Source organism: Anguilla rostrata, chromosome 9 (genome assembly GCF_018555375.3).
Source record: "Anguilla rostrata isolate EN2019 chromosome 9, ASM1855537v3, whole genome shotgun sequence".
Taxonomy (NCBI): domain Eukaryota; kingdom Metazoa; phylum Chordata; class Actinopteri; order Anguilliformes; family Anguillidae; genus Anguilla; species Anguilla rostrata.
Genome location: NC_057941.1, coordinates 43359398 through 43385410, shown reverse-complemented (window position 1 = coordinate 43385410; position 26013 = coordinate 43359398). Strand labels below are relative to the sequence as shown.

Genomic DNA, 26013 nt, shown 5'->3' with positions numbered 1-26013 from the left:
ACTTTGAAACATTACCAACACACACACACACACACGCCTACAGACATGCGCACACACAGGCGCACGCACACACACGACTTTTGGCCCATCATGTATGGAGTGGAAAAAAAATAAAGAAACTAGAAAGAACTGTCTTGGCAGCAAAAGATTTTAGTAGAGACAGCCAAATCACTAGTGAGGGTGTGTTTCATTGGTAAGAAGGCTACAGCAGAAACTGATATCTGATATGGTCTGGGAAGGAACAAGATAATTGGCCAAATGACAACACCCAGCTCTGGTTTTGTAATCGTGGTAAAGAAAACCATTTTCCTAATCCAACGTTTAAAGCAAATCAAGAATTAATAAAAAACAAAGAAGCATTATGACCAATCCATTCATGCTAATTTTTGATACACTAAGTTCTCTATTTTTTTTGAGTTTGGCCATTATACTTCATTTCTCTTTCTGAAATGCTTGTATGAAGGATATATTATTTATTTAATTCCAAGGGACAGCTATCAGCATGTTAAAGACAATATTTCAACAGTCATGACGTTTTAATAAACAAAAACACAGAGAATTTAAAATAATAATTATTGCAGTGTTCATCTCTATTTTAAAGGGAAGGGTAAAAAAAAAGATTTCCTGAAGAATTAGCAAGGCAGAAATTTAGATGGTTTGATTTACACGACCACCACTCTCTCTGTGGGTAATTTTAGCACTTTTAATTAGGAAGCGCCACCTGAATATACACGTTTCAGAAATATACACGATGGGGCCTCAATGAAACGTCAGGAGCAAAGTCAGGAAAATAAACTAAGATCAGAGCCTAATTAGTACAGTCATAGAGCAGCGCACAGTTCAGATTGCGCTATATTCCACGCAACACTACGGAAGAATGACTGATAAGTTCGGAAATGTGCATGCATGACGAATTTGCGTCGCAAAATGAAAATAGGGACCTCACTCGAGACACCAGGTACATGTACCTTAGACCCGTTGGACAATCTCTAGGCGGGTCAACATTAAGATATTTCCCTGCTAACCAATGCTTCAAAATCTACCTAACGGAATTAATTACAAAATTGATCACACTGTATCCGCAGAAAGGTGCAAAACCGTTCAACGAACTTGGCTGTCACAATGCTTAAAATGCGATATTAGATTGCGCTATGCAATTCTACCAGCGGACACAGCAGTCGCTTTAGCCAGTTTAACTGGTGCCGGTGACAAGCTCCAATTGCAACGAATGACTAACGTTAGCCAGCACTGAAAATCTCAGTATTATATATAGGCCATTCTTAAATATGAGTTATTGTGTACACGAACCATAATTGACTACGTATCTAGTAAAGACTGCAAACTAGCCAACTAACGTTAACGTTAACCCACTGACTGCGTTGGAAAAGATTACATTTATTTCCATTCTATAATGATACAATACCACTTGTTAACAGGTACAGCAATGCTCTGTTCAGTGCAACATCAGTCTATTTTAAGGCTGCCATGTACAGTAGCTGGCCCCAATAGAGTACATTGGTCAGCCAGCAGGCTGTGTAGCTACCCAACTGTTTTGTGTGTACTGACATACTCTTACCTTATCCTTCCACGCTCAGTCACTGACAGTCACTGCAGCGCAGACGTGTGGTTGTGTTTAGCTTAGCTTGGCTATCGGTAGCTTAGCTATGTTTCATGCTTCCGCTCACTCAGGACCTTCTCATTGGTTTATATTTGTGATACGAATGGTTCGTCATAGGAATCATAACATAGTATATCGTATGATTCATGTACACAGATTAAACATGTTCACATTTTTATGGCGTAAAAAGGTACGCATATAAGCCAGCTATAACTAAATAAATAAAAAATATGAAAGTTGCCTTCAATGATGTCATCTCTGTGCGACGACGCCGCCGCAAGTGAGCGAGCAAAGAACAGTAAGGAGGTAAGGAGTATTTACATTCAAATTTTACTTAGCAAAAATATTTCGTTTAACTACCCACTGGAATCTGTCCACCAGTTAAATGACATGCCAATGAAGGCTGATCCATCGGGGGGAATTTCCGAGAAAGCAAAATGACAGCTTTATGTTGGCATGCGTTGCGTGGAAAGTTGACCTCAGTCAACGAAATGTGGGTTAAATATTCAACTGTTAATTCGTTGTTTTATGTTAGCTAACTTAATCAGTTTGTCAGCTATTTAAATAGAATGCATGGCGACATTTTTACTTGCATGTTTGAGCCTGGCTGTGTTGCCATCTGTTCTATATAAGAACATAATTTGTGTTGCTACCGTTGGATGCCGTGTAGCACAATTACATTTTAAAATGTATGTTGCTGTATTGCTTTACTCTGGGACAGCGGGCTCGTCTAGCTGCCGTCTACATAGAGTGAAATGAATGGTTTGTCAGTAAGTATAAAATTAAGGGGATATTTATAACGACTGTTAAGGCTTTGAGTTGTTTTAACATTGAAGCAGAACGATTAATTTGTCGGACATATTCTTACTTGAATTGAGGGTAGCTTACCCGTTTGGAGTGTAGGCCTACAGAAACAGGAGAATTAACTCACTGCTATTTTGCCTTGTTTCGACGATATACGTTAATTGGAAAATTAATGAATTATTAATTAAATCGAGGCTGACTGTTTTTTTAAGTTTAAAAATTTTAAAGTGTTGTAATTTCATGCTAATCATACAATTAGAGCGCAGTGGGCACATCTAGCTATGTATTATCATTGTTGATTTCTGTTATGTTAAACCTTTTGTAGATTAATTACGATGTTTTGTGTGTATTCAAGGTATACTGAACTAAACAGGAAACATAACTTCCCATATGTAGCTAGATGGATTGTGCCGGTCAGCCTAAGGCTCTGCGCAATCTGAGGTATTGACATTTTCTCGCTTGCTACAATTTTAGTTTTTATATATATTTCATATTGACCTCCAATTTCTTATAACTGTTGTGGTCAGCTTTGATGCTCTTAAGGATAAACCTGTAACGATATAGAACGGTGATCTTCATTCCTGGTCCTGGCAGGCTGCAGGGTCGGCTGGTTTTTGTAGTTCCTTAATATCAGCAACCAATTCAGACCCAAGAAACCAGCGGAGTTGAGTTTACTGTGTAATCGTCTGCTTTAATTGATTAATTAAGTGCTGAGTAACAACAAAAACCAACAGACCCTGTGGCTCTCCAGTACCAGGAATGAAGTTCACTAATATAGCAGATTGTGATTGAAATCTGTTTAAGTGAGTCTCTGATACTCATACACGTATGTTGGTGCCAAACTGGAACTAAAGAGGCTTCATGTTAACAAGAGGTTGTTAAACAGTCAAAATAATTTGGGATGTCAGAAAGTTCAGCAAAGAGGAGGAAAATCCAGGTTCAGAAATTAAAAATCACCTGGACTTGGTAATTAGCACAATTCTTCTGCCAAGAGGTAGAACTAATTAGTGAAAAGTTAACAGTTGGCTGAGTTCATGGGTGGAAGAAACACATGGCAGGACTTTTACTTTTTTTTACCCCTGGACGTTCTACCTCTGCAGTACTGTAATATAGTTAGCAGGCTAATATAGTTAGTAATATTTTTGAACTGACTGAATAATTGTGGCAAAGAATACCTGCTAACGAGTCTCTGCCCCTTATCTGTAACTCAACCAATTTTCAGCCTTAGAATGGATTCGGTGTCCAGCCAGATAGCGATCGGCGTTCTGGCCGGCGTGGGCTGCGGACTGTGCATCGGGTGGCTCCTCCGCGGTCGGCTGGGCGGGCGGGCGAGGGGCCTGATGCCTGCGGGCGGGAACGGCGGCGGGAGCGTGACCAGCGTGATGGGCGAGAGCGGCGAGTTCAAGATGACCCTGGTGGTGCGGAACGACCTGAAGATGGGCAAGGGCAAGGTGGCGGCGCAGTGCTCGCACGCGGCCGTCTCCGCCTTCAAGCAGGTCCAGCGCCGGAACCCGGACCTCCTCAGGCAGTGGGAGTACTGCGGCCAGCCCAAGGTGGTGGTCCGGGCGCCGGACGAGGAGAGCTTGATCGAGCTGCTGGCCCACGCCAAGGAGCTCGGGCTGCCCGTCAGCCTGATTCAGGACGCAGGGAGGACCCAGATCGCCCCTGGCTCACGCACCGTGTTGGGTATTGGGCCGGGCCCAGTCGATCTCGTGGACAAAGTCACTGGACACTTAAAACTTTATTAAGGTTCCTCTAGCAGAGAAAGTAGATCACGGCCTGTCAACAGACCATACAGTTGTACAGTGCATTCCCGTCTAAATGGCTGTAAATGTCAATTTTTTTATTTTACAACAGAACCTTGGAATTAAATTTACATTTTGATTAAATATCTCCTTTGCACGACAGTAAGCAGTTCCCACTGGATCCTTTGGTCTCAACAGAGATCCAAGAAAACCCATTTCTGTTGGGGTTTGAGAAGTCTAGGAATAAGTGCATGGAATAAAACACATTTGTTGAGCAATTTAACATGAGTGCTGGCTGAACCCATTCATTTTCCACGAAGCAGTTTATGCAAAATGGCTACATTTATTTTGTCTCACCACAGAATAAGATGCATATTTGAAGCCAGTATGTTCTCCACGTGTTGCAGGTCATTTTAGAATGCGAGCCCACTGGGGTCTATAAGGAATAGACATTCCAAAAATTGACGACTCTGTTGAGATTTTTCAGGTTACTATTTTAATCGTAATGCTAACAGTTTTTAAATCTGATACATTTCTTCATGGGATTCCTTAAATAAACATCTTTCGATAATGAAAATGATCTTTTTTTTCTTTAGATCACACAGGCAATGTTGATACAGTCACTGATATTCATCAATTTCATTTAAAGCTACAAGTAACGGTTACTGAGAAATCTGATTGGTTCTTTAAATAGAAGTTTATCAGCATCATCTGCCCTGTTAACTCCCCCTTTCTATTATCCACATTCGTCATGGTTTCAAATTTATTCAAATGGACAACTGAGCGAAATGACTTTGCCTACAATGCCACCAAGTGGCCACCTGCGTTAACACTGGGCACAGTGCAGTTTAATGTGCTGTGGGAAAGAAATGTGGACATGTGAATGTAACAATTCCACACGTAGTGACATCTGTATGAATTCAGGTGTTTACATTGTACTTGCACTGCTGCATACAGGCTTTCATCAAACATGTTATTGCATTCATGTGGTGACACTTCTGCTAAATCCAGCATTTCTGAATTTGAAATGCACGGGAAGTTTACTCTGGTAAAACTCCAGTCCTACGCCACAGGGTGAAACAGCAGTGTTAAGATACTTGGCACATAAGCAGGCATTACACAAGACTGTTCTTGACAAACAAGAAGCCTTTATTTTATATGGAAAAGAAGACTGCCATTTACTGAAATCCAACGTTTTATGCACAATCGTTATAAGTGCACAATTAGAATCTTAATGCCTTTTGTTATTGTTATTATCTAAGGAATGGGGGGGATGGAGGGGGGGCTTATGATTGATATTTTAAACACGTATGATTTAATAACAACAACAAATTACCTCAGTCCTGTAATTTTATTCACAATTTTGATCAGAGGGCAAACCGCAAAAAACCGGAACTGTCAGGACAGCGGGGTAATTGGGTTTGGAATTCTCTCTCCTGTACAGTCAAAACAGTGACCTAGAACACCACAATATCCAGCATACACAAACCTCAGCACAAAGGAAGGGGTTAGTAAACACACACAGGTCAGAATTTCTTTTTTTTTTTAATATATCCCTCCTCGAATGGAATGGTCCCACACAAAAGCACTGTATACCGCACAACGAAAAGGTCATCCGTTACACATGGAGTGAACAAAAAGACACCAACAACTTCTACACAGTTAATTGGAGAAACCTGCATAGGCTGGGAAGGATTAAAATCTTCACTTTTTTTTAAAATTTCGTCTGTATGCATTTAAAATAATCTTTTATACGGCTACACAAACCGTGTAGGATATACTGGTATTACTTAGTGTTTCTAGTTGTAGTCATGGAAGCGGCAGTCTCGTGTTCAAATATTAAGAACATCGTAGCTTTTTTTTTCTTTTTTCCTCAATATACAATAATTAAATGCCTTTTACAGACAGACAGAACAAGCTGCTCACATACATCAAAATGAAGAGATCTACATTAGTATGTTCTCACTACAGAGTGCAAATCAGATGCTTCACAAGAGACCTTTTTTTTAATTAAGAAGAGGACTTGCTCTTCCCACAAGTCCTCTTATGTACACAAACCATTCCCCTTTAAAATAAGACAAAAATAATAATAATTCTAGTAAATATGGAATGTGGAAAAACAAATCAAACGTGATCCAATCTTTTTTTTTTCTTAAACAATAGGAATAAAATGGAGTCCTTCATGACAGCTTAAAAGAAAAGAATAAAAAAAAAAGAATACATTTGTATTTAATCCCCTGTTGTGAGTAGAAGACGGTAATAATAATGAGCTGGTGGAGAACTGAAGGAGAGGTGGATGGAGGACGGCGGGGGCGGGGGCGCCGGCAGGGGGGGTGGGGGGTGGCGGGCCTTACATGCCGTAGCCGAAACCCGGCTGCGCCTGGGGGGGCTGGCCGTACCCGGCGGGCGCCGTGTAGCCGTACCCGTAGGCCTGCTGGGGAGGGACGGGCACGCTGGGTCCCGCGGTCAGCATCAGCTGGGGGGTGCCTGGCGGACACAGAGTTACGCGCGGTTAAGCACCAGTCACACGTTCCACATCAGGGCCCTCCCAGCCCTGCTCCTGGAGCTCTGAAAGCAGACCTCGCTCAACAGCTGGGGATCTCGTTAAGCTCCCAATTAGCAGAATCAGGTGTGCGAAGTTTGGGTTGAAATGAAAACCTGGAGGGCGTATCAGGAACAGGGTTCGGGAACCCTGCTGTACATGCTCCCATAATTTATTCACAGTGTATTTTAAAAAACCGTTTCAGCACACAGTGCCTTTGGGTATTCTTTCCTGATCTGAGTGTTCTCCAGTTCGTTCTCCAGCCTTGTCTAAAGTTTTGGGTGTGCTTCTCCAGCTTCTACATTTTACATGTACCAGTCATGGCACGCTGACCGACTACTATTCTAGGCCTAAACCGGAACATCTGCTTGGGTGTGGAGCTCATATAAAGGATATGAATCATCAAGGAACACTTACTGAAATACAAGGCTCATCAAAACTCTTTTTTTTTTTTTTTTTTTAAATCACAGCATAAGCTAACACGATGACTGAATGTTGCCATGGTCGCAAGACGCTTTAAAATGAAAGACCAGGGAGGTGCAAAGGAGTCAGGCGGAACGTGGGGAGGTCCTACCGTAGACGATGGGCTGCGTCTCCGTGGCCTGCTCCTCCTCTTTCCTCAGCGACTCGGAGGCGTCCAGCTTGTCCACCTGGGAGGAGGAGGAGGCGAGGACAGGGGGGTTAAGGGAGGTGCAGCCTGCTGGGAGCTCCAGCCAGAACTGCCCGGGAAAAGGCAGTCATGGGCCCTTCTTTACTGGGGTCCTTGGACCCAAGAAATGGCAGACGGATGGGACCATTTCAGCCACCGCGGGATGTTTTAGGGGTCAGGGGTCAGGGGAAATGCGAGATGCATTTCCTTTTGCTTATTAGCGGGTGCTCTGAGCCGCCCTAATGCTGCACTTCAGTGTCTGACGTCTTATTAGGAAAAGCTTCTGGCAACTCAAAAGCCACAGAGAGAGTGAGAGGATTAATTAGAAGTGTAGTCGAGGCAAGAAAATAAAAATTATTGCATAGAAAATGGTCCCATCCTCAAGCCATCACCTTTAGTTTTTTGTTTCTATATTAATATGAACTGTAAATAGGGAACCAAACCCATATGCTATGTGTTAGTGAAATTTGAGTATCCTATACTGGTCATCAGCAATATACTTCTTCACCACTAGGGGCACGTCTGAGCTGACATTTAAGTCATCTCACCACTGCCTCAAGGTGAAGTGCAAGGCCAAGATTGACAAGGGAGATTTTCAACTATCAAATGGAGCCAACTCAGCCATCACACAGGACATCATGCCTTGGATGTATTTTATCCAGAGTAAGAACAAATGCATGGGAGGGAAGTAGCAAATTTGCAAAATATTAAGAAGAGTAAAATGACAGTATAAGCAAGCGGCAAGACATGCCTTTTGATAGCAAAGCAGCAGAGATGAAGGTTGTATTTTAATACGTGGAAACCTCACACACAACTTTACTACTTCAGTTTAACCTAATGCATGAATGGCCCTCAAGAAAACTTACAATATTGTAACTGCAAAAATAACCCTTCGACAAACCTACATACATGTAAATGTAATACATATAGTGTCATTCTCAACATAATGCCTGAAAACTGGGTTCAGTTCCCTAAATACTTCTTGTTAAACAAATTAGTAAGTTTTGTTAAAAGGGCTCTTCCCACGTATTTTAACAAGACGTGGCTTTGTCGAGAAGGAGCAGGGGAGGGAAAAACATGCTAGTTACTGAGTTACTTCATCGTATCATGTGCGCATGAAAAAAAGAGGCAACAGTCCCCAAGCTGGGAGCGAGAGCTGAAGATGGTTCCGCACAGCCGTCCAAGGCTTCCAGGAAGCGCGCGCAGCCAGCAACGACTCCCAAGCCTCTCGAAAGTGCTCGCCGCGGCTACGGCGCGCTACGCATGCTCTCAAACAAGAACCAGCCGCTTGGCGTGGTGCAGTTCAGTTACCCGTTTTTTCGCACGCACACACACACGCGTTCCGTCTACAGGTCAGTGAAGGACGCGACTTTTCAGCTTTTTGTTCTTGGGAATTTATCGTCATCAAGTAAAATGGAGGAACTGGAAGCAGCGGAGGAAAACCCCAAAGCAGATGGCTTTGAGCACAGTAAATTAATTTATTTGTAGCTGAAGTGGCGCCAATACCCATTTAATCAATAATGGTTCGCCATATTGCCGATTATGTATTTTACTATTAATACAACAAAATTAACGCTTATTTTAGAACAATTACACACAATTCTGAAAAGAGCGGTCGCTTCATAAACCTCTCAAACCTATGGTACACACATCGTTCCTCGTAGTTTTAGTAAGACAGTAAAATGCAGTCTACAACTGGTTTACAGTCCATTTTTACGGAAATACCCGTCCGTCCACCTCAGCGGGGAACGGATTTTCAGACGGCTGACGTAGCCTAGCCCCCCGCCGACTCTGGTTTCTGCCTACCTGGGCACCGGGATTAAGGTTGAAGGCGGTGTCCACATGGGCGAAAACAAGGACGGTTAACCAATGGCAGACTGCCGCGCTGACGGGTTTAATTCTCCGCGTTACGGGTTTATTAGTAACCTACGGGTCTAAGGGGTGAACTGCGGTGCCAGCGCTAGCTCAGGCTTTCCCACGACACGCTGAGGCGCCAGCGGCATGTGCTGTTTCAAAAAGCAGTGTGACATGGGAACGCTACTCATGCAGATTCCGCAGGTCTTTAGTCCTTCAGACTAAAACAAAACAAAACAAAACAAACAAAAAATATGGTGTATAAGAATCGACTTTCACCTTTTCCTTAATCGCATCAACCTGAAAGGGAATTCAAAGGCGTAGCTTTAGAAAAATCAAGCTCCGTTCACCAGCAATCAAGAGAGAGCAGGTTGAAACGGCACACAGGCGCAAGATTACTCAGAGAGGTTTAAACAAAAAACCAGAGAGGAAAACAGGACAAGGCAAACAAAAAAAAAGATACAGACAGCCACTTCATACAAATGCAGTCACCTACACATTCGGCCTCCTCTGCATTGTACATAATGACATAATGGTTTAAGTATTTTGGCTATGGTTCTGGACAAGGTGCAGTAATTCAGTTATGTTGCCTCCAGCACTAACTCCATACTCCTGAGAATTTACAGTATTTAAGACATACAAATTTTTTTTTACTGCTATGTTTTATTTCAACGTAAATGTTTTTTTTTAACCATGTGACATTTTTTTTTACTACATTTGGCTTCCTAATTTCGACTTTCTTGTTCCAAGCACAACTGGAGCAGGAGGACTTGGCAGCTGACAGGGCTAGCCGGTAGACTTCAGGAGTCTGATCAGCCAGCAAGCGGCTTCTGGTGGGGGTTACCATGGTGACTAAACCCCTCCCTCTCTCTGTAATGCTACGGGCGTTACCCCTCAGGGCTGCCAGGTACAGTCGGCATGGAGACAGTCCGGACTCCAGGCTGGCAGTAAAGTAAGGGCACACCCTGCTATTGCACAACTGCCACCCGGGATCCACGTGTTTTCTATTCTACATCACTTTGACAGGAGCTGCACGGTTCTGACAGACAACACTAGACAGTCTTTCACAGATGTCGGACAAACAGTGTGATAAGTGTCCAACGTCAATACGTAAAAATCAAATAAACTCACTGTGATTCGGTATTCTGCTACAGCCACAGAGAGATTTGCGGACATGGACGATGTGCAGTGACATGCTGGCCATGCAGTCCGTCATGCTCACAGCAGGCTACCGTGCAGCGAGCAGCTCGACTTACGTGGCGCTTCGTTTTAAAAACGCGAAAACGATTCTAGAATGCGATTCGCCGTCAAGTCGTCTGCCTAAAGCGGGAAGGGCACCCTTTTTCGTAAGCAGAGACAGGTTTCATTCACGTGAACAGAGCACAGAAGACGTAACACTTCGATACAGCTTTCAAGACACCGTCTGCTAATTTAATCACCCAGGAGCACTGTCTGCAGTGGTATCTCCTGTGGTGTATCAACGTGCGTAGAATGACAAAATGGAATGCACAAGGTGTGCAGCCTGCCAAATCTGTCCACACTTGATCAAAAAGAAAGATTTTCCTTCAATACTACGGTTTCGTGGCCTCACTGTGTCATAAATTCTGTCTTGCACCCACATTTGTATGGAAAAGCAGCGATCGTTAATAACCGACGCCAGAGGAACGGGAAGGGCTAAGCAGAGCAGTCGGATCTCGCTTCAGAAAGGAGGGTAAAACAGGAAGCAGATGCTGAGAGGTAGGAGGACTGGAGGTTAGGGCTCGGGCTGTGCGTAGGGACAGGGCGGCAGAGATTCAGGGGGTGTGCAAACAGGCCTGTACGGACGGGGAGGGGTCGGATGAATTTAAGGTGCCATCCATTTCCGGAGGGGAAAATGAAAAATTAATTAATTAATTAAACAGACAGTTAAAATTTCTTGATCTGCGTTCCTCGGAATGGGGAGGAAAACCAAAAGCGGAATTCTGTCCTTCCGTTATGGTATTAAGGCGGGAGGTCGCTCGTGAGCCTAAAGCCAGCCAGCACACCTGAAAGGGTGCCCAGGACAGACCCGTGGTGCCCTACCTTGCTCAGGTACTCCCTCATGACCTGGATGAAGTAGGGCATGGAGAACTCCATGATGTTGTGCCTCCAGGCCGTCTCCAGGACGACGTCGGGCCGCAGCAGGTCGTAGCAGGTGAACAGGCAGGCGGCGAAGCACTCCTTCTTCTCCTCCTGCAGGAACCACTGGAGCAGCTCCTCCGCCAGCTCCGTGTCCTTGGACTCTGACGCGTACTGCATTGCATCCTGGGAAGGCAACGGCGAGCAAGCAGTTATCACACAGACACAGCACCAGGAGATTCAGTAATTCTGCATTGGGTGCCATATGGGAACTCCATGATGCCATCCCCCCCAAATTTTACTCTATGCAAAGCAGTAATTAACCTCACCAAAAGTGAAAATATCTATTTAAAAAATCTTGGCACATTTTCAGCAGCCAACCCAAGGACCACAGTTCAGCTGCTGGTTCATTTTCACAGTTCTACTTCCTTTTAAATTTATTTTTAAGTTTGGTCATTATTCATTTATTTTAATTTCTGGAAATTCCACTTTTTCGCCTGTAGTAAGCACCAATCTTAACCCTCCATCAGAAGACATGGCTCATCTTGGTTGGGCGGAAGGGCGTTTTTTTGTAACGCGGTACCTTGTAGAGCTTGTCCTTCTTGCAGAGCTCCACGCTCTGCTTCCAGCGGTTGTTGCCCTTGAAGAGGTAGGCCGCGATTCTCCGGAACTCGATCAGCTCGTGCTTCTCCAGCCGCTGGGCCAGGGAGATGTTGTCGAAGTTGTCGTAGGCGTCTATAGATGTCCTCAGAGCCTGGGCGGGGGGGGGGGGGGGAGAAAACAGGGAGGCGGGGGTCAGACGCCGGTGCCAAAATGACATCACCACCCCCATGAGTCCAGACAGGAGGGAGCATGAACACCAAAACTCAGTAAGGCTGCGTCTCTAACCTGGTAATCTTCCTCTGTGATGAAGAGATTGTTAAGTGCTTCATTGACCGACTTGTTGTTGTGGTTCTGTACAGATCGCAGGTAAGGCTTGACGAGCGGGAGCTGTTTAACCTGAGGGGGGAGAAAACAAACGAGTCAATGACAGCGAGCGGCCACAAAATCCAAAATCTGAACGCCTTTCACTTCCACAATTACGTCAACGTGCTAAAATTAAATCTGCTCTCTAATGGAGAAGCGGACTCTAAAATATGCATATTCTAATAAATCAAATGTTCGCTGTGGAATTTCATTAGAAGAAAATCTGATATGAGGACATTACAATAAATAACGGGGGAAAAAAAAAAACTTCCACCGTTGAGGAGAGATGGGAAGGTTACCTTGGAGAAGAAGTTGACCGCACGGGAATGGTCGAGCCTGGGTGACAGCACGATGAGCAGGTCGTTCAGTAACAAGGGCTTGAACTCCAAATAAAACTGGATTGCTTTGTAATACAGCTCCACATTGGCCACCTATATACAAAAATGGAAAAAAACAAAAAAAGACACTTCATTAATACTGCCTACCTATCAGGGCACAAGCCACAACGAACCAACAGGTAGACTGCGAGTCCAAAAGAAACCAGTCACATGACTGCCAACGATCCGCATTCGCTGACGACAGAGTGAACGGGCTCCGCGTTACCTTGGTGATGATGTCTTTGAACTGCCCCTCCTTCCAGGCGTCTGTGGGATGGTTCATCATGGTGATGATGGCGTTGTCGTACTCCTCGTACTTGTCGTAGAGGAACACCAGCTCCGCCCATAAGTGGGCCTGCTCCGCAGCCCTCAGAACCTGGACAGGAAATGATGTACAACCATCAGCACACCAAATACACACAGAGAAAGAGAAACGTGCCTATTCCAGGGTTTTCCAGGCATGAGAAGGTGGTTTTATGATAGCGATTGCGGACACAACTAGGGTCATCCCACATTGTTCGCATTGAAACCTTTCTCATCTTCCCCATTTTCCTCTCTTCCTCTTTGGTGCTCTCAAATTTTGCTTTGGCAAACACCAAAGATCTCCCTCTGCAGGAAAGACCCACTGGTTCCCTGACCATTGGCGGCGGCGGCTCCAGCTCCTACCTTTGGAATGTTGACCCGGGACCAGAAGAGCTCCAGGTGCTCCCTCATCTTCTGCGGCTTGAATTTGGAGTACAGGATGGCCAGCTCGGTGAACATGCCCATGTGCGCCCGCTCCAGCCCCAGGGCCGCCTCCAGCATGGTGATCAGCTCCTCGAAGTAGCCGCGGTCCTGAAACGCACACGAGAGGCTCCGGTCAGCAGGAGGTGGGAGAAAGGGGGGCGGGACCCTTCCCACAGCCAGGCCAGGAGGTTCTGCAGGTTTCTGCAGCAGCCCCCGGGTGTGCTTGCCTGGTAGTAGTTTATCAGCTCCTCCAGCTCGTCGGCGTGGACCACGATGTGAAGGCCGCACATCTGGGCCAGGCGGAACTCCTTCCCGTCCACACAGGCGAAGCACACCTGCAGACGGAAAAGAACAACGATGAAAATAACGAATAACGAAAATCGCTCTGAAATAACGATGCGCACGGCGTGTGCACGAAGCCCATAAGGTATGGACAGCCAGGGATCATGGTCTGTACTTACGCATACATAACATGTAAGAAATGTCCTTGTACAGTTCATAAGTCAATTTATGAAATGATGTCGAAGACGGAAGGTGGACATGTTACCTCACATTACTTGCATTTAGCAGACACTCTTATCCAGAGCCAGTTACACAAATTTAGAATTTTTACATATCTCTTTATACAGCTGGACATAAACTGAAGCAATTATAGGTTTTGTACCTTGCTCAAGGGTACAACAGCACTGTCTAACCTGGGAATCAAACGTGAAACCTTTGGATTATAAGCCAGTTGCCTACCCATTATACTAAACAACCGCTTTCCCGAATTAAGGGTATTCTATTCTGTTCTAAATGGCCTAATACTAATTTAACGGTATTGCCAGGTTGAGAAAGGGTGGATGCGGTGGAAAGGGTAGATGAAAGGGTGAGCCCCTCACCTCCTTCCATGTGCGGGTGCTGTTGGCCTTGCGGGCTCCGTCCACGGCGGCCTGGTATTCGCCCAGGTGGACGAGGGTGGACGCCAACCGCCCGAAGTTGGAGACGTTGTTGTACAGCAACTTCGCAGCATCGTACATCTTCTCATCATAGCACCGGTCACCCACCTTGGAAGAGAAAGGGAAATATCTTAGACAATGTCCCAAACATTTCTCAATGAAGGTTTAAATTATTCTTTAAACTGAGCATGAAAAATCACTTTGCATGGCCTCACTGCGTATGACACATGGCTGTGCATGCCGTAAAAGTGCTTGGCACCATTATGTGACATGCAGGTGTCACTGAGGATGAAGTCATAAAGCATCACGCGCGGCTGTGACCTACTTGCTGGATGTGTGCGTTGTTGGGCCCGTTGATGAACTCCTCCAGCTCGGCCAGGCGGTTGGTCTTGGCCAGGGCGAAGATCAGCTCCGTCTCCACGTACGACTCGCGGGCCTTCTTCCGGGCCATCTGCAGGAACTTCACCAGGTCCTCCCAGTTGCCTGGAACAAAGACATTACGCAGGGTGACATCAGGCCCACTGCTAAACCAATAGTGACTTTTGCCTTGGTGAAGCCTCGTACCTAAGCCCCTCCCCTAAAACTGAGTGACAGCAGCCTCAGTGAAGCCTCGCCCCGCCCCACAAGTCCCGCCTCTTACCGCTCTGGTCGGCCGCCTGCACCACCTCCATGTAGGAGGACGGGTCGTCGGCCTTGATGTAGGAGTCGATGGCCTCCTTCACCAGGCCCTTCTGCAGCTGGGCCTTGGCCAGCTGGCTCCACACGGCCGGCTCGTTGCAGCGCTCGGCGAACTCGTAGGCCCGGTCCAGGTTCCCGATGTGCTCGATCAGCACCTAGGACACACGGCGGGACGTTAGGCCGATGCCCCCGAAGGGAGAGGGGGAGCCACCGCGCCTCGGAGGGCGGTGCGGAGGTGCCCTTCCCCTCGCCCGTCTCACCTGCACTGCCGAGGTGTTGACGTCGAACTTGCGGAAGATGGCGAAGGCCTCCTCGAAGAGCTCGTTGCTGATGGCGATGTTGGCGATGTCGGGCGCGTCGTAGTTGTCCAGGCGGTTGATGTACTCCATGACGCGCGTGCGGTCTGCTTTGATGGCCGTGAGGATCAGGAGGTTCTGCAGGTTCCTGGGGGTGAAGAACACGGCCCTCAGCACTGCTTTACATAGACAAGCCCGTCAACACAGCACCTCATCCTTAACGGGATATTCTTAAATAAACCACAAACTACACATTTTGTGTTCATTTACAAAGCTACTTCATTGCAAAACCAATAAAAAATAAACTGTGGTGGTTTATGACTGTTGACAGATGTGAATTTTATCACTCAGCAACAACGTACTGACTATTTATGAATCATAAATAGACTATACCTTCGTAATCACAGAGCTTTAAAAACAGAAATGTAAATGAAGTTCTGCGGAGCGCCCCCAACCTGTGCTCGCTGAAAACGGAGTTGTCCAGAACGATCTTCTCCAGAAGTTCGATGAGCTCATTGGGCAGGTCGGCGGTCATGAAGGCCTTCACCGTGACGGAGACCTCCTCCGGGTCCTGCGTCTCAGACAGAGCGGTCTGCACCACCTGCAGAGGAGAACGGAGGAGCCGGTCAAGTCAAGCTCTGGTGGACAGACCCCAATAACCAAGGAAGTAGATCTTGTGTCAACTTTGTGGGGGACAAAATCAGGATATTCTTTAGGATTTTTTTTGTTGGGAAGAGTGGACACTACAACATGATAATGTTGGGGGACCGTTTGCATTTGATGATTTCCCAAAGTTGCGGGGGGAAAGGAAAAATCGAAGTCCATGCGCGGGTAGTCCAGGTGAGCGGGGGCCTACCTGGTCGATGAGGGGCCTCCTGTAGGGGTTGCTCTCCAGCAGGACGCTGGCCCACAGGTCGGGGTCCCTGCGGCGAACCAGGTAGCGGGACAGGCTCTTGAAGAGGGAGTTCTCATTGCAGACCTGAAACACCAAACGCATACAAAATCCAGTCACCCAAAAACATCCGACAGAAACCGTGAGAGTCCGCAAAACGGGTTCGTGAAAGTTTTGGGGGGTACTGACGTGAATGAGCTCCTGGTCGCACTGCCCGCGCTCGTAGGCCACGCAGGCCAGGTGGGGGTCCCTCTTCTCGCAGTACTTGCCCACCACGCGGCTGTCGTAGAAGGGGTTCTCCCGCAGGAAGCGCTCGGGGTTGTTGTTGCTGTCGATGTAGATCTTGGCCAGGGCGTTGTGGGTGGCCGGCTCCTCGCAGCCCTCGTGGATGCGGGCCTCCAGCCAGGGCAGGAGCAGCTTCAGTCTGAGGGGCGAAAAACAGCCGAATTCCAGCACTGTCCTACCCAGTGACCCTCACTGGGAAACGTCTAGGGTGAAAACGGGTACTTGGGGACTAGGGATGAGTACCGATTATATTTTGCAGATACCCGTGACAAAACGGTGCTTTTAAAACGGTGCCGGTGCCAAAACAGTACCTGAATCAAATATCTCCTTTAAAAGGAAGAGCAAATGGTGGCATTAAAAATGTCTTTGTTTTTATTGCAAAGGCAGAAAAACTGAACAATCTGTTTTAATTTTTTTTTAATTATTTTTTTAAATCATGGCATTTTGACAAATATTAACGTTAGCCAGCTTGCTAACGGTACCTGCTGCCAGTGACTGAGTCAACAGAGTGAGTCTGCGCTGCGATTCAGTCCTGAAGGCAGCTGGTCAAATGGGAACTGGTGCCATAGTGGTACCAGGTGCCGTTACCCAACCCGACTTGCGACCCACCGATAGGACCTATGGCTTAAGTTCCACTTAAAGGTCATTATCAACACTGCTTAAGTGGCTGACTGGATGAGAGCAAGTGAAAACAGGTATTGGCTGAAAACTACTCGTGGAATCCTGCGACACCAGAGGAATTCCGCCGTCCTGCCATACCTGTTCCTCTTCTCGACCTCGGCGACCAGCTCGTCGGTGGAGAACTGGCCCCTCACCACCAGGATGAGGTTCTTTATCACGTCCTCAGAGCAGTCCACGTCCAAAAGGCCTCCGATCACCACCGGCAGACGGCTGGGGTTCACCTGCAAGGCACCCGCACTTCAGCTTAAACCCCCCAGCGGGAGGCAATACGAGCTTCATCCTGAAGGTGCTTTTTAACCCTTTGAAGAGTAGGTTTTTGGAATTTTTTTTCTTCAAAATTTCAAGTCACTACTGGTAAGTGCATTGCTTGCACTTACCAGTAGTGCTTGTTACATCAGCATTAGAATGTTCATTTAAGAACATTCTAATCCCATATTTGTCATCTTAAAGGGTTAATTGTAACACACCCTGCCAGTGGATAACAAATCAATATATAATACGAATAAGATGCACAGTATCTTAGCAGCTGAGGACACTCACCTTCTGCACATAGATCTCAATGTATTTCTGCAGGTTGTTGCGGTACAGGTAGAGGACCAGGTCGTGTACGAAGTCGAAGCGGTCGCACACAATAATCAGCGGGAGCTGGTCGGTCAGCTTGGCCTCCTGTCCGTGGGAAAAGACCAGGGAAGAGTAGGGGCTTGGGTCAACTTTTGAATATTCCAACAAGCACTGAAGGCCTAAACGCCTCACATAAATCACAGTCAAAGCTGCCTTGTATGGAGTAACAACTTCTAGGCATTTGCCGGGAACTATTCAAGGACCCACCCAATTCTTCAATGGCATATCCTATAATAACAGCTGTGTGATTGGTTCTCAAGAGACACTCATGTACTGGAGACCCACCAATCAATGGCTTCCCTTTCAAATTAACCGGGGGAGGGGGCAAAATTGTCAAATGTCCTCAGGTAATATTGCAGCCTTCACCATGGTCCTCCGCAGATTTGACTGTAATCTGCTCTTGCCATTTATTAAACGTAAAACAAACAAAATGGAAAATGAAAGGGAGTGTATCATTTTCTAACTGAACCAATCCGGCCGAAGGAGTTCAAAATGACACAACATCAAGGAAGGAAAACAAAACTAACAGAAAAAGTGTCTCAGCTAAAACAGATGGAAGGTATCGAATTTCGAGGTCAAAGGATGGTTAAGCACTGCAGACGTTCGCTGACTACAGACTCTGAATAAATAAACCAAAGAGGGAGAGGAGAAGAAAACAATAATACTGGAGAGTAATCTAGCAGTGTGGCCCCGCACACGGAGCCCGGCAGCTGGTCCGAGCCGCCGCCCACACACTCACACTCAACACCAACACTGGACCACAGACAGTTATTACATACCCTCCTCACACTTCTGCCACTGAGTAACTGCCATCAATACTCCTACAGGATTAAGACTCTGGGATTGTACACCTTACATAACCGCTACAGTACGACTAGGGTAATAAAGACTAAACCTACAGGAAACCTTAGAGTTTCGATTTGTGGAAAGCATATGGATTATTTTCCACAGGGCCTGGAAGACCCCCCTTTCTTACAGTGTTAAACATGTGCTGTGAATTTACTTACACTAGACAGCCCAAAAGAACAAGGTTACCAGTTAGCGGTGAGCAGGCTGCAGAGTCCTCAGTTTCAAAATTTTCCCCATAAAACGTGAATTCCACAGACAAGGACACAAACGATGTGAAAATGGTTTCCTGCGACCATTTCAATCAGACCACTTTCTTTACATGTCTTCCACTTCTGAAGAGAACAAATTTGACTTCATACACAGTGAAACGGGACAAATTCTGAAAACAGTGACAGTGAGAACGACCACCGCAGACCGCCAACCTTGGTTTTGGTATCCTACGGTAGAGACGAGTGTGAAATGCTGGCCTACACACACATCTAGAGGACAGCTACTTTGCATATTCTAATACACACAACGTTAGATAAACAAAGCTTTCTATTTAATAATGGGGCAGCTGTATGAGGTAGGTACAGTAACTTTGCCATCGCACACGTCATACAAATCCCAGGTTTAATCCTGTATCTACGAAGGGATGGAAATAAATGGGAAGGAGACCTGCGCTGGGAGATTTACCTGATACATGTCCTGCCCATTCCAAAGACACAGGGAAAAGCACAAAAGACAACAGCGGCCATCAGGAGATAGTCGATGCACACTTCTTACCAACAGGTGAACAGAGCCGCGCGCGGAGGCGTTAGCGTACGTCAATTCAAATATACGACCTGTATGCACAAGGTTTGGCCACATGAGCCTGCTAACTTGCCTTAGTCACCTAGTCTCTAACCGCACCTTGACTGAACACTTGCGCATGCAATCCCTTATGTAATGCTGATATTTCGGGTGTCTGGTAATGTGTATAGAGGCTGTTTTTCAATTCAAACCAAAGTTTTTTCCAGGTCTATACTAAGTACAGTATTGACATCATAAAAACATATCACACAATCTGTCGCTATTTCAGATACCAATTCAACAGTGAGGAACACAGGACATAAGGCAGTGAACAGAGAAGGTTGCCAGGAGACGCAACAGGAAATGGCTCTCAGTGGATCAATGGAATATATACGTCACCTATGAAGTGCGTACGAGTGCAAGAGAGAGCGGAGGAGACACAGCCAGTCACACCCAGAAAGAAAGACGTTACAAACAGAAAATATTCACAGAGAGAACATGTTGTTCTGTGACCTAATACCCTGCCCCACGCCCCTTCTTCTGGACGCATTGCTCCTCGTACCTTCAGGAAGTTCTTGACGCGCTCAGGGTCGTAGCAGTTGCTCTCCCTGCAGATCCTCTCCACCTCCTTGATCTGGCCGGTCTTGCAGGCGGCCTGGATGTACTTGAAGTGAACCTCGGGGTCCTGGCTGAAGTTCACAATGGAGCCCAGGAAGTAGAACAGACCTGTGAAACAAAATGGCCACGGTGGAGTGAGTGAGGCTCATGACTGGGGCGAGTTTCAATGGACTGCATTAGCTACTGTCCCATGTCATTAACTCTACATTCAAGTCATTACCTCTTGTTGGTTTAACTCTTACATGTATATCACACTAATTTACTTCTAACAATCTCACTTATTTTAACTACCCATATCACATTTTGCATAGGATTGTTTTTGTAATATTGTTATTGTTATATTTCTGTTCACTACTCTGCATTTTGATATCAGCATGTCAGATTGGTGGTGAAAAAAGTCATTGTGCATACTGTGATTCCACCAAGCATTGTTTTACTTTTTTGTCGCTTTAATGACTTCCATTTAAAGCCAGTTTAGGAAGTGAAAGAGAGCGCTGTCAGTTACAGGCCTCATTCATTTCCTGGGGCTTTCCCTAGATAACCGTCTGTTAACAGATAAGTGGTTAGAATGTACCTTCTTTTATTCAAGAGATCACAGTAACAAAAATCTTTTCCAGACTCCTTGCTGGACACCTACAGTAAAGGTTTCTGTACTGATAAAGCAAAATTGTTTTTGGTTTCCCTTTAACTCCAGATAATTTAGCGCCACGCTAACCCACAACGTGAAGCCAGCACTCCAAGGTGCACTGCTGACTGCATCAATAACCCAGGCTCCTGACCTACTTAGCAAGTTAAAGTAGGATGGCTTCAGGCCAGCACAGGTATAATGTAGTGACACCACACACCGCTACCAGATCATGTGCTGGTTTCAATCCGGTCAGTAAAATTTCACCAGACTTAATTTGTCTTTGAACAGAGGCATCCAGAACGCAACGGTTTTGAATTCAAGGGCCCCATTTAACGAATGAAGGCAATTTCTGTGACTGAGCCTCACAAGACACTGCAATGTAGTGAAGATAGAACACTCAGCCATCGTTACTTCATATGCACCTGCCAGTAGATCGACATCAACATTTAATGAGTATTTGAGGTGAGCGAACGCGAGAGTGCCTGTTCCTCCCCGCCTCCCCCAAAAGCTCGCGGTTTCGGGAGCGGTGAAGGCATCGCGCGGGCGTGAACCGTACCCTCGAAGCTCTTGAAGGACTCGAAGAGCTCGGTGAGGGACTGGGTGGACAGCTGCTCGTGGTACTTGGACGCCACCTGGACGCAGATCTGCAGGTTCTGGCGGATGTTGGCCGACAGCATGGCCCTCAGGCACTCCAGGGAGTCCTCCACCGACAGCGAGCCGAAGAAGTTCACCAGCCACTGCGCGGGGGGGGGGGGGGAGGCGTCATCGTACGGTCGATTAACACGCAATAATGCAGCACGGAGCACGGGTGTGAGGAACCTCTGTTTATCCTCTCAGATGGAGATAATGAACCGGGAAGGACCATCAATCTGCGAGCGGTGACCGCCAGTCACCCAAAGGATGACCTCACGGCGGTATTGCCGCCTACCTCGGGGTTGAGCAGGTGGGTGTGCACCACGGCGCGCTTGATGTCGTACAGGTCGGTGTAGTGCTCCAGCGCTCGCTGCAGGAGCCCCGCCTTCTCGCACAGCTGGGCGATGTGGGCGCGGTCGTAGTTGGTGAACATCTGGTTTCCCAGGATGGCGTCGGCAACCTGAGAGACACAAGAACGCGCTTCATACGCAGCAGAGGCCCTGAAACACTCACCAACCGAACAAATGTGAACATAGAGGAAAGACAAGACCAGGTTAAAACCTAGTGTATGGCTGGACCTAACACACGTGATCCGGCCGACCAATGGTGTAACTTCATCACTCAGTCAGACATTCGCATTTGTAGGGCTGGCCCCGCTGTTGTGGTCCAGCCAAAAACAAGACTGGGGGATGTTGAGTGGCTCTTCCTGTTAAGGCACTGTTTCAGTATGCAAATGGACACAACAGCCTGGCACCAGGCTGTTCCAGCGGTAATGGTGGCCACAAGGCAATGCAAAATTGACCACAGTGACATCCAGGGTCACTGCAGTCAAGTTTGAGGGGAGGGGTTCAGCTGGCAAAGATGACCATGTCTCAGTGCTCACCAGCACCTCCCCCAGGTCCCTCAGTCTGCTTGCCCCAAGTCAGTGTTCTAGAACTCCATTTCAATTGCCAGCAGTGATTGTGACATCAGCATTAGAACATTCTGTTAAGAGCATTCAAATCACACATCTGTGATCATACACACCTTAAAGGGGATAAAGTCACACTGAGACTCGTACCTGTGAAAGCTCAAGGTGCAAACTACAGTGCGAAAAACAAGCGGTGGCTTGACCTCACAAGTTTCAGAGGAGAGCATGTGCTTGCCTGAGCCCTCCTGATTTGACAGAGGTTACAGAAATGGCCGAGGCTGGTAAATACAATTGGGCAGGCCAGAATTACCAAGAAAATGGGACAGAAAGCATGCAAAACACAAATTGCACTAGAGGACAGATGAGTGACCTCTCCAGACCCAGGAGAGGAGCAGGAGAGCGCACGGTTCGGCTCGCACCTGTGGGGCGTGCATGAGGTTCATCTCCAGCAGGCGGGTCTGCAGGGGCCCCTCGGACGGACGGTTGTTCTTCAGGGCGTCCAGCAGGAAGGACGTGCACTGCTGGATCAGGTTGTACTCCATGAACACATCCACAATCTGTGTGCGCGAGAGAGACAGAGAGAGAGTCAAGGCTGGGTACAGTACACAGCTGGAAAACCACGTCATGAGAAATTACGTTCAAGAGCATCGTTTCAGAGTTCGTATGGAGGCGATGGGTTTAAAATAGATTCTGCTGCCACAGCAAGGCGCGGGGAACTTGGCAGCTCGGTGCCAGTGACGGGTGAGCGTGAAGTCATGTGACTTCCACGTTCGCTCCAAAGGGGGGCCCCCCCCCTACTCTGTCAGCTGACCTGCGTGATGTCAGCCAGGGGCTCCTCGTCCTGCACCAGCATCTGGGAGAACTGCAGGCCCTGTTCCGGGCTGATCCGCATCACGTTCCTCAGCAGGAAGATCCAGTCAGGAGTGTACCCCACCTGAGCAAGTTTTGGGGAGGAGGGGGGGCGGGGGGTGAGAAACCGAAACAAAAGACAGCGGTAAACACACATTCTTATCCCCAAACCCAGATCTCTCATTTTCGCAGGGTACAGACAGGAACACAAGACTGTAAGGCTCTCTCACAGCACTGCTGGGATGCACCAGTGATGGAATACCAGATTATTTACAGTCAACAAGGAAGCGATTAGACCAAATCTGACAGATGTACAGTAACCATGCTGTCTTAAGCAAGCCAATTAACCGATTTTCGGAAATACGCCCTCAAAATTCATGCAGCCGGTTCTCTCTTCAAACAGAATCCTAGACGCCCTGCTTTCAGCATCTGCTGTGAGATAAACCTGAGAATGAATCTCGCTGGCGCCGGCTGTTTGCACTACAATTCCCACAATGGGGCCTGTCCAAATACTACAAATCACAAGGCTAACCTGCAGGCACACAGTGTGGTAGAGAATACAGTATATAATAAAACCACCTGAGCATGTCATTGCATTCCATTCTTAAAATTGCAGCCATCGTTACGAGAAAATCCCTTCCAAAGTGTAAAATATTGTCACAACATTCACAAACTGTAAAGTTTGGTTTTATTTTAGGGATGTAACTTAAGCTACAGAGACTGTTGGTCAACAGCAAGATTGCAAAATTGCAAGCATTTACTGAAAATGGGTAGAGACTTGCAAAGATCAGGCTGACCAGTCAGCAAAAAGCGTTAATAGCACTGTTGATCAATATCATCGGCACTAACAATATTGCACAATGATTTTGCAGGGTTATTTCAATTCAACATGACAGCAATAGAACGCCATTCCACACTCATACGGTCATTAATGTAGTATGAGTAACAATATTCAAGTTCTGCTTTACAGCATATCAAACAAAGTTTGATGGTGTTATCAGGGTTCAAAAATTTCGGAGCACACTAATCCATCCCAATTGGTACGTGCGCTCCTAAATTATTTTTCCCAGTTAGCACACATCAGTTTTCAGGAGCAAATGCTGCTAAAATGGGAGCACTGTAGAGCCCTGGTTATGGTCATGCACACAACAGCAAAGGAAGGGATTAGTCATGAAGGAGGGAAGGTCAAAGTTCAGCTGAGCATCACTCAGGGATTACAGCTGTCTGAAAGGACTGTGGAGGACAGCACTGAGAAAAACACAGCTAAACAGCGGAATTCAGCGCTAGGCAACAGACACAACAAACCTCAGAAATCATCAGAGATCAAATTCACAACCCAATAAACATAATCAAACCTAATTTCCAGAAACAGGATTGAAATTGAACAGTAAAAGCAATAACCACTCTTTAAATGACCGAATTTGAACTGTTTGGAACTGTGGTTCATTTTAAAATAAAAAGTTTTTTAAACCCCAACGATTCAAACAGCTTGTGAACTCAAATATTTAACCGTCAGACGTACCTTCTTGGCATAGAGCACAATTTTGGGGAACTGCCCGGTCTCGGCGAAGCACTGGATGACCTTGTTGGGGACGTTGGCCCTCAGGTAGACGCTGAGGGCCAGGGTGGGGTCCACAGACTTCACCAGGTCCCCCAGCTCCTCCGAGCACTCCAGCTGGGGAGGACAGGAGACAGACACTCGTTTAAAATGGCCAACGCTCAGCCAGCCATGTAAACGGTCTGTAGCTGTAGGGCTGTAACGAGTCAGTAAAGACACTACTGACAACACTACAGCAGCCTAACCATAAGGGCCGCTTTCAAGGCCACTGCTTGTTCAGGTGTACTACCCCAGACAGCTGTGTGCCACCATTTTATTCCACCCTGATTAGAATATGCATAAGATGGCAGTGCAGATGCTACTCTTTCTGGCGAGAGAGCGATCCAAACATTCCCTCTCCCCTCACCAGAGATACTGCACAGTCAGACTATGAAACGACTTCTGTTTACATCCGCTGGCTTATTAAAGAGAAAGTATATGTGCACATGACTGAGATGAGAAAGCATGCATGCAGACTGACTGTAGAGTATATTCCTATTCAGGGACTCATAATGAGCACATCTGAAAATCTTGTGCTACATTCTGTATTATACAGCAGAGGGTGTGGGGTATGTAATAAGTACATGGAAATAGGGTGTGTAGGTGTTCGATAGAGAAAGCAAATGCACTGCAGACTAGTACGGGATATAAAATGCACTGAAGTACAGGGGGTATAATAAGTGCACTGAGTACTATTCAGGGGACTCTATACATGAGCACATGACTGAAGACAGGTATAATACATGCACTGAATGTAGGTACATTGACTAAGTAGGGGTTATACATGCTGAAGAGGAAGTGCCTGCGTAGGCACTATCGTCACATAAGTACATGCTGAAAAGGGTGCCTGTCAGGGTGTTGCCTGAAGTACAGGGGGTATAATAAGTGCACTGAAGTACAGGGGGTATAATACATGCACTGAAGTACAGGGGGTATAATACATGCACTGAAGTCACTGAAGCAGGAGTGTCGGAATAAATGTGACTGCAGAATGCCTGACAGGGGTATAATACATGCACTGAACTGTAGGGTACATTGTATATAAATGTGGGGTTAGCGCTGGACAGAGCCGCAGTACCTTATCCTCCTTCAGCCACTTCTCCAGCAGCTGCTTGCGGCCCTGCTGCAGGACGGGCCTGCACAGCTCCAGGGACTCGAACTTGTTGAGCTGGCCCTGGTCCAGCAGGATGCCGAAGTACTGGAGCAGGGGGGAGGTCTGTCCGGGCTGGGCCGGGACGCTCTGGAACCGGCGGATGGTGTCCGGAGTGCGCAGAATTCCCTGAGAAAAACAAGGGCGGGGCGCGCCTGTGCTTAGATTCCGCCCCCATTATTACTGCTGTTCACCCAGAGCTCACAGACAGACGCTAACGCAAACCAGGCCACATGAAC

General features: G+C 46.7%; 2 protein-coding genes across 13 annotated transcripts in view; one reads left to right on the top strand and one right to left on the bottom strand.

Annotated features, from left to right (window-relative positions):
• Positions 1–1494: 1494 nt before the first annotated feature.
• On the top strand, positions 1495–4450 carry ptrh2 (peptidyl-tRNA hydrolase 2). Of its 11 annotated transcripts, XM_064352306.1 has the most exons (4): positions 1499–1924; positions 2340–2392; positions 2778–2863; positions 3645–4450. In XM_064352306.1, exons 3-4 carry the CDS (start codon positions 2823–2825, stop codon positions 4168–4170), a joined length of 567 nt encoding a protein of 188 aa, XP_064208376.1. In that variant the 5' UTR covers positions 1499–1924; positions 2340–2392; positions 2778–2822; the 3' UTR covers positions 4171–4450. The 11 variants fall into 11 exon arrangements, with proteins under 11 accessions (XP_064208378.1, XP_064208376.1, XP_064208381.1 ...); XM_064352308.1 differs by lacking the exon at positions 2340–2392 and having other exon boundaries at positions 1495–1924; positions 2819–2863; XM_064352311.1 differs by lacking the exon at positions 2778–2863 and having other exon boundaries at positions 1500–1924; positions 2340–2388.
• A 1243-nt stretch (positions 4451–5693) lies between these two features.
• Positions 5694–26013, bottom strand: part of cltca (clathrin, heavy chain a (Hc)) — a 43547-nt gene continuing 23227 nt past the window's right edge. The window contains exons 8-33 of one of the 2 annotated variants that reach the window (XM_064352301.1): positions 25703–25903; positions 24550–24702; positions 22990–23112; positions 22598–22735; positions 21564–21728; positions 21192–21372; positions 19952–20115; positions 17689–17814; positions 17227–17369; positions 16372–16606; positions 16147–16269; positions 15746–15891; positions 15255–15438; positions 14957–15149; positions 14642–14799; positions 14260–14424; positions 13606–13713; positions 13319–13486; positions 12879–13028; positions 12575–12706; positions 12198–12308; positions 11893–12063; positions 11274–11495; positions 9492–9512; positions 7284–7359; positions 5694–6654 (exon numbers count right to left, since the gene is read on the bottom strand). In XM_064352301.1, coding sequence (XP_064208371.1) covers positions 6518–6654; positions 7284–7359; positions 9492–9512; positions 11274–11495; positions 11893–12063; positions 12198–12308; positions 12575–12706; positions 12879–13028; positions 13319–13486; positions 13606–13713; positions 14260–14424; positions 14642–14799; positions 14957–15149; positions 15255–15438; positions 15746–15891; positions 16147–16269; positions 16372–16606; positions 17227–17369; positions 17689–17814; positions 19952–20115; positions 21192–21372; positions 21564–21728; positions 22598–22735; positions 22990–23112; positions 24550–24702; positions 25703–25903 — 3894 coding nt within the window. In that variant the 3' untranslated portion in view covers positions 5694–6517. The remainder of the gene's footprint in view (positions 6655–7283; positions 7360–9491; positions 9513–11273; positions 11496–11892; positions 12064–12197; positions 12309–12574; positions 12707–12878; positions 13029–13318; positions 13487–13605; positions 13714–14259; positions 14425–14641; positions 14800–14956; positions 15150–15254; positions 15439–15745; positions 15892–16146; positions 16270–16371; positions 16607–17226; positions 17370–17688; positions 17815–19951; positions 20116–21191; positions 21373–21563; positions 21729–22597; positions 22736–22989; positions 23113–24549; positions 24703–25702; positions 25904–26013) is intronic. The other variant, XM_064352302.1, reaches the window with a different exon arrangement.

Coding starts and splice junctions, on each gene's coding strand:
- ptrh2 (XM_064352303.1), top strand. CDS start 3,324: ATGTCAGAAAGTTCAGCAAAGAGGAGGAAAATCCAGGTTCAGAAATTA. Junction 3,389..3,644: donor TTAAAAATCACCTGGACTTG/GTAATTAGCACA, acceptor ACCAATTTTCAG/CCTTAGAATGGATTCGGTGT.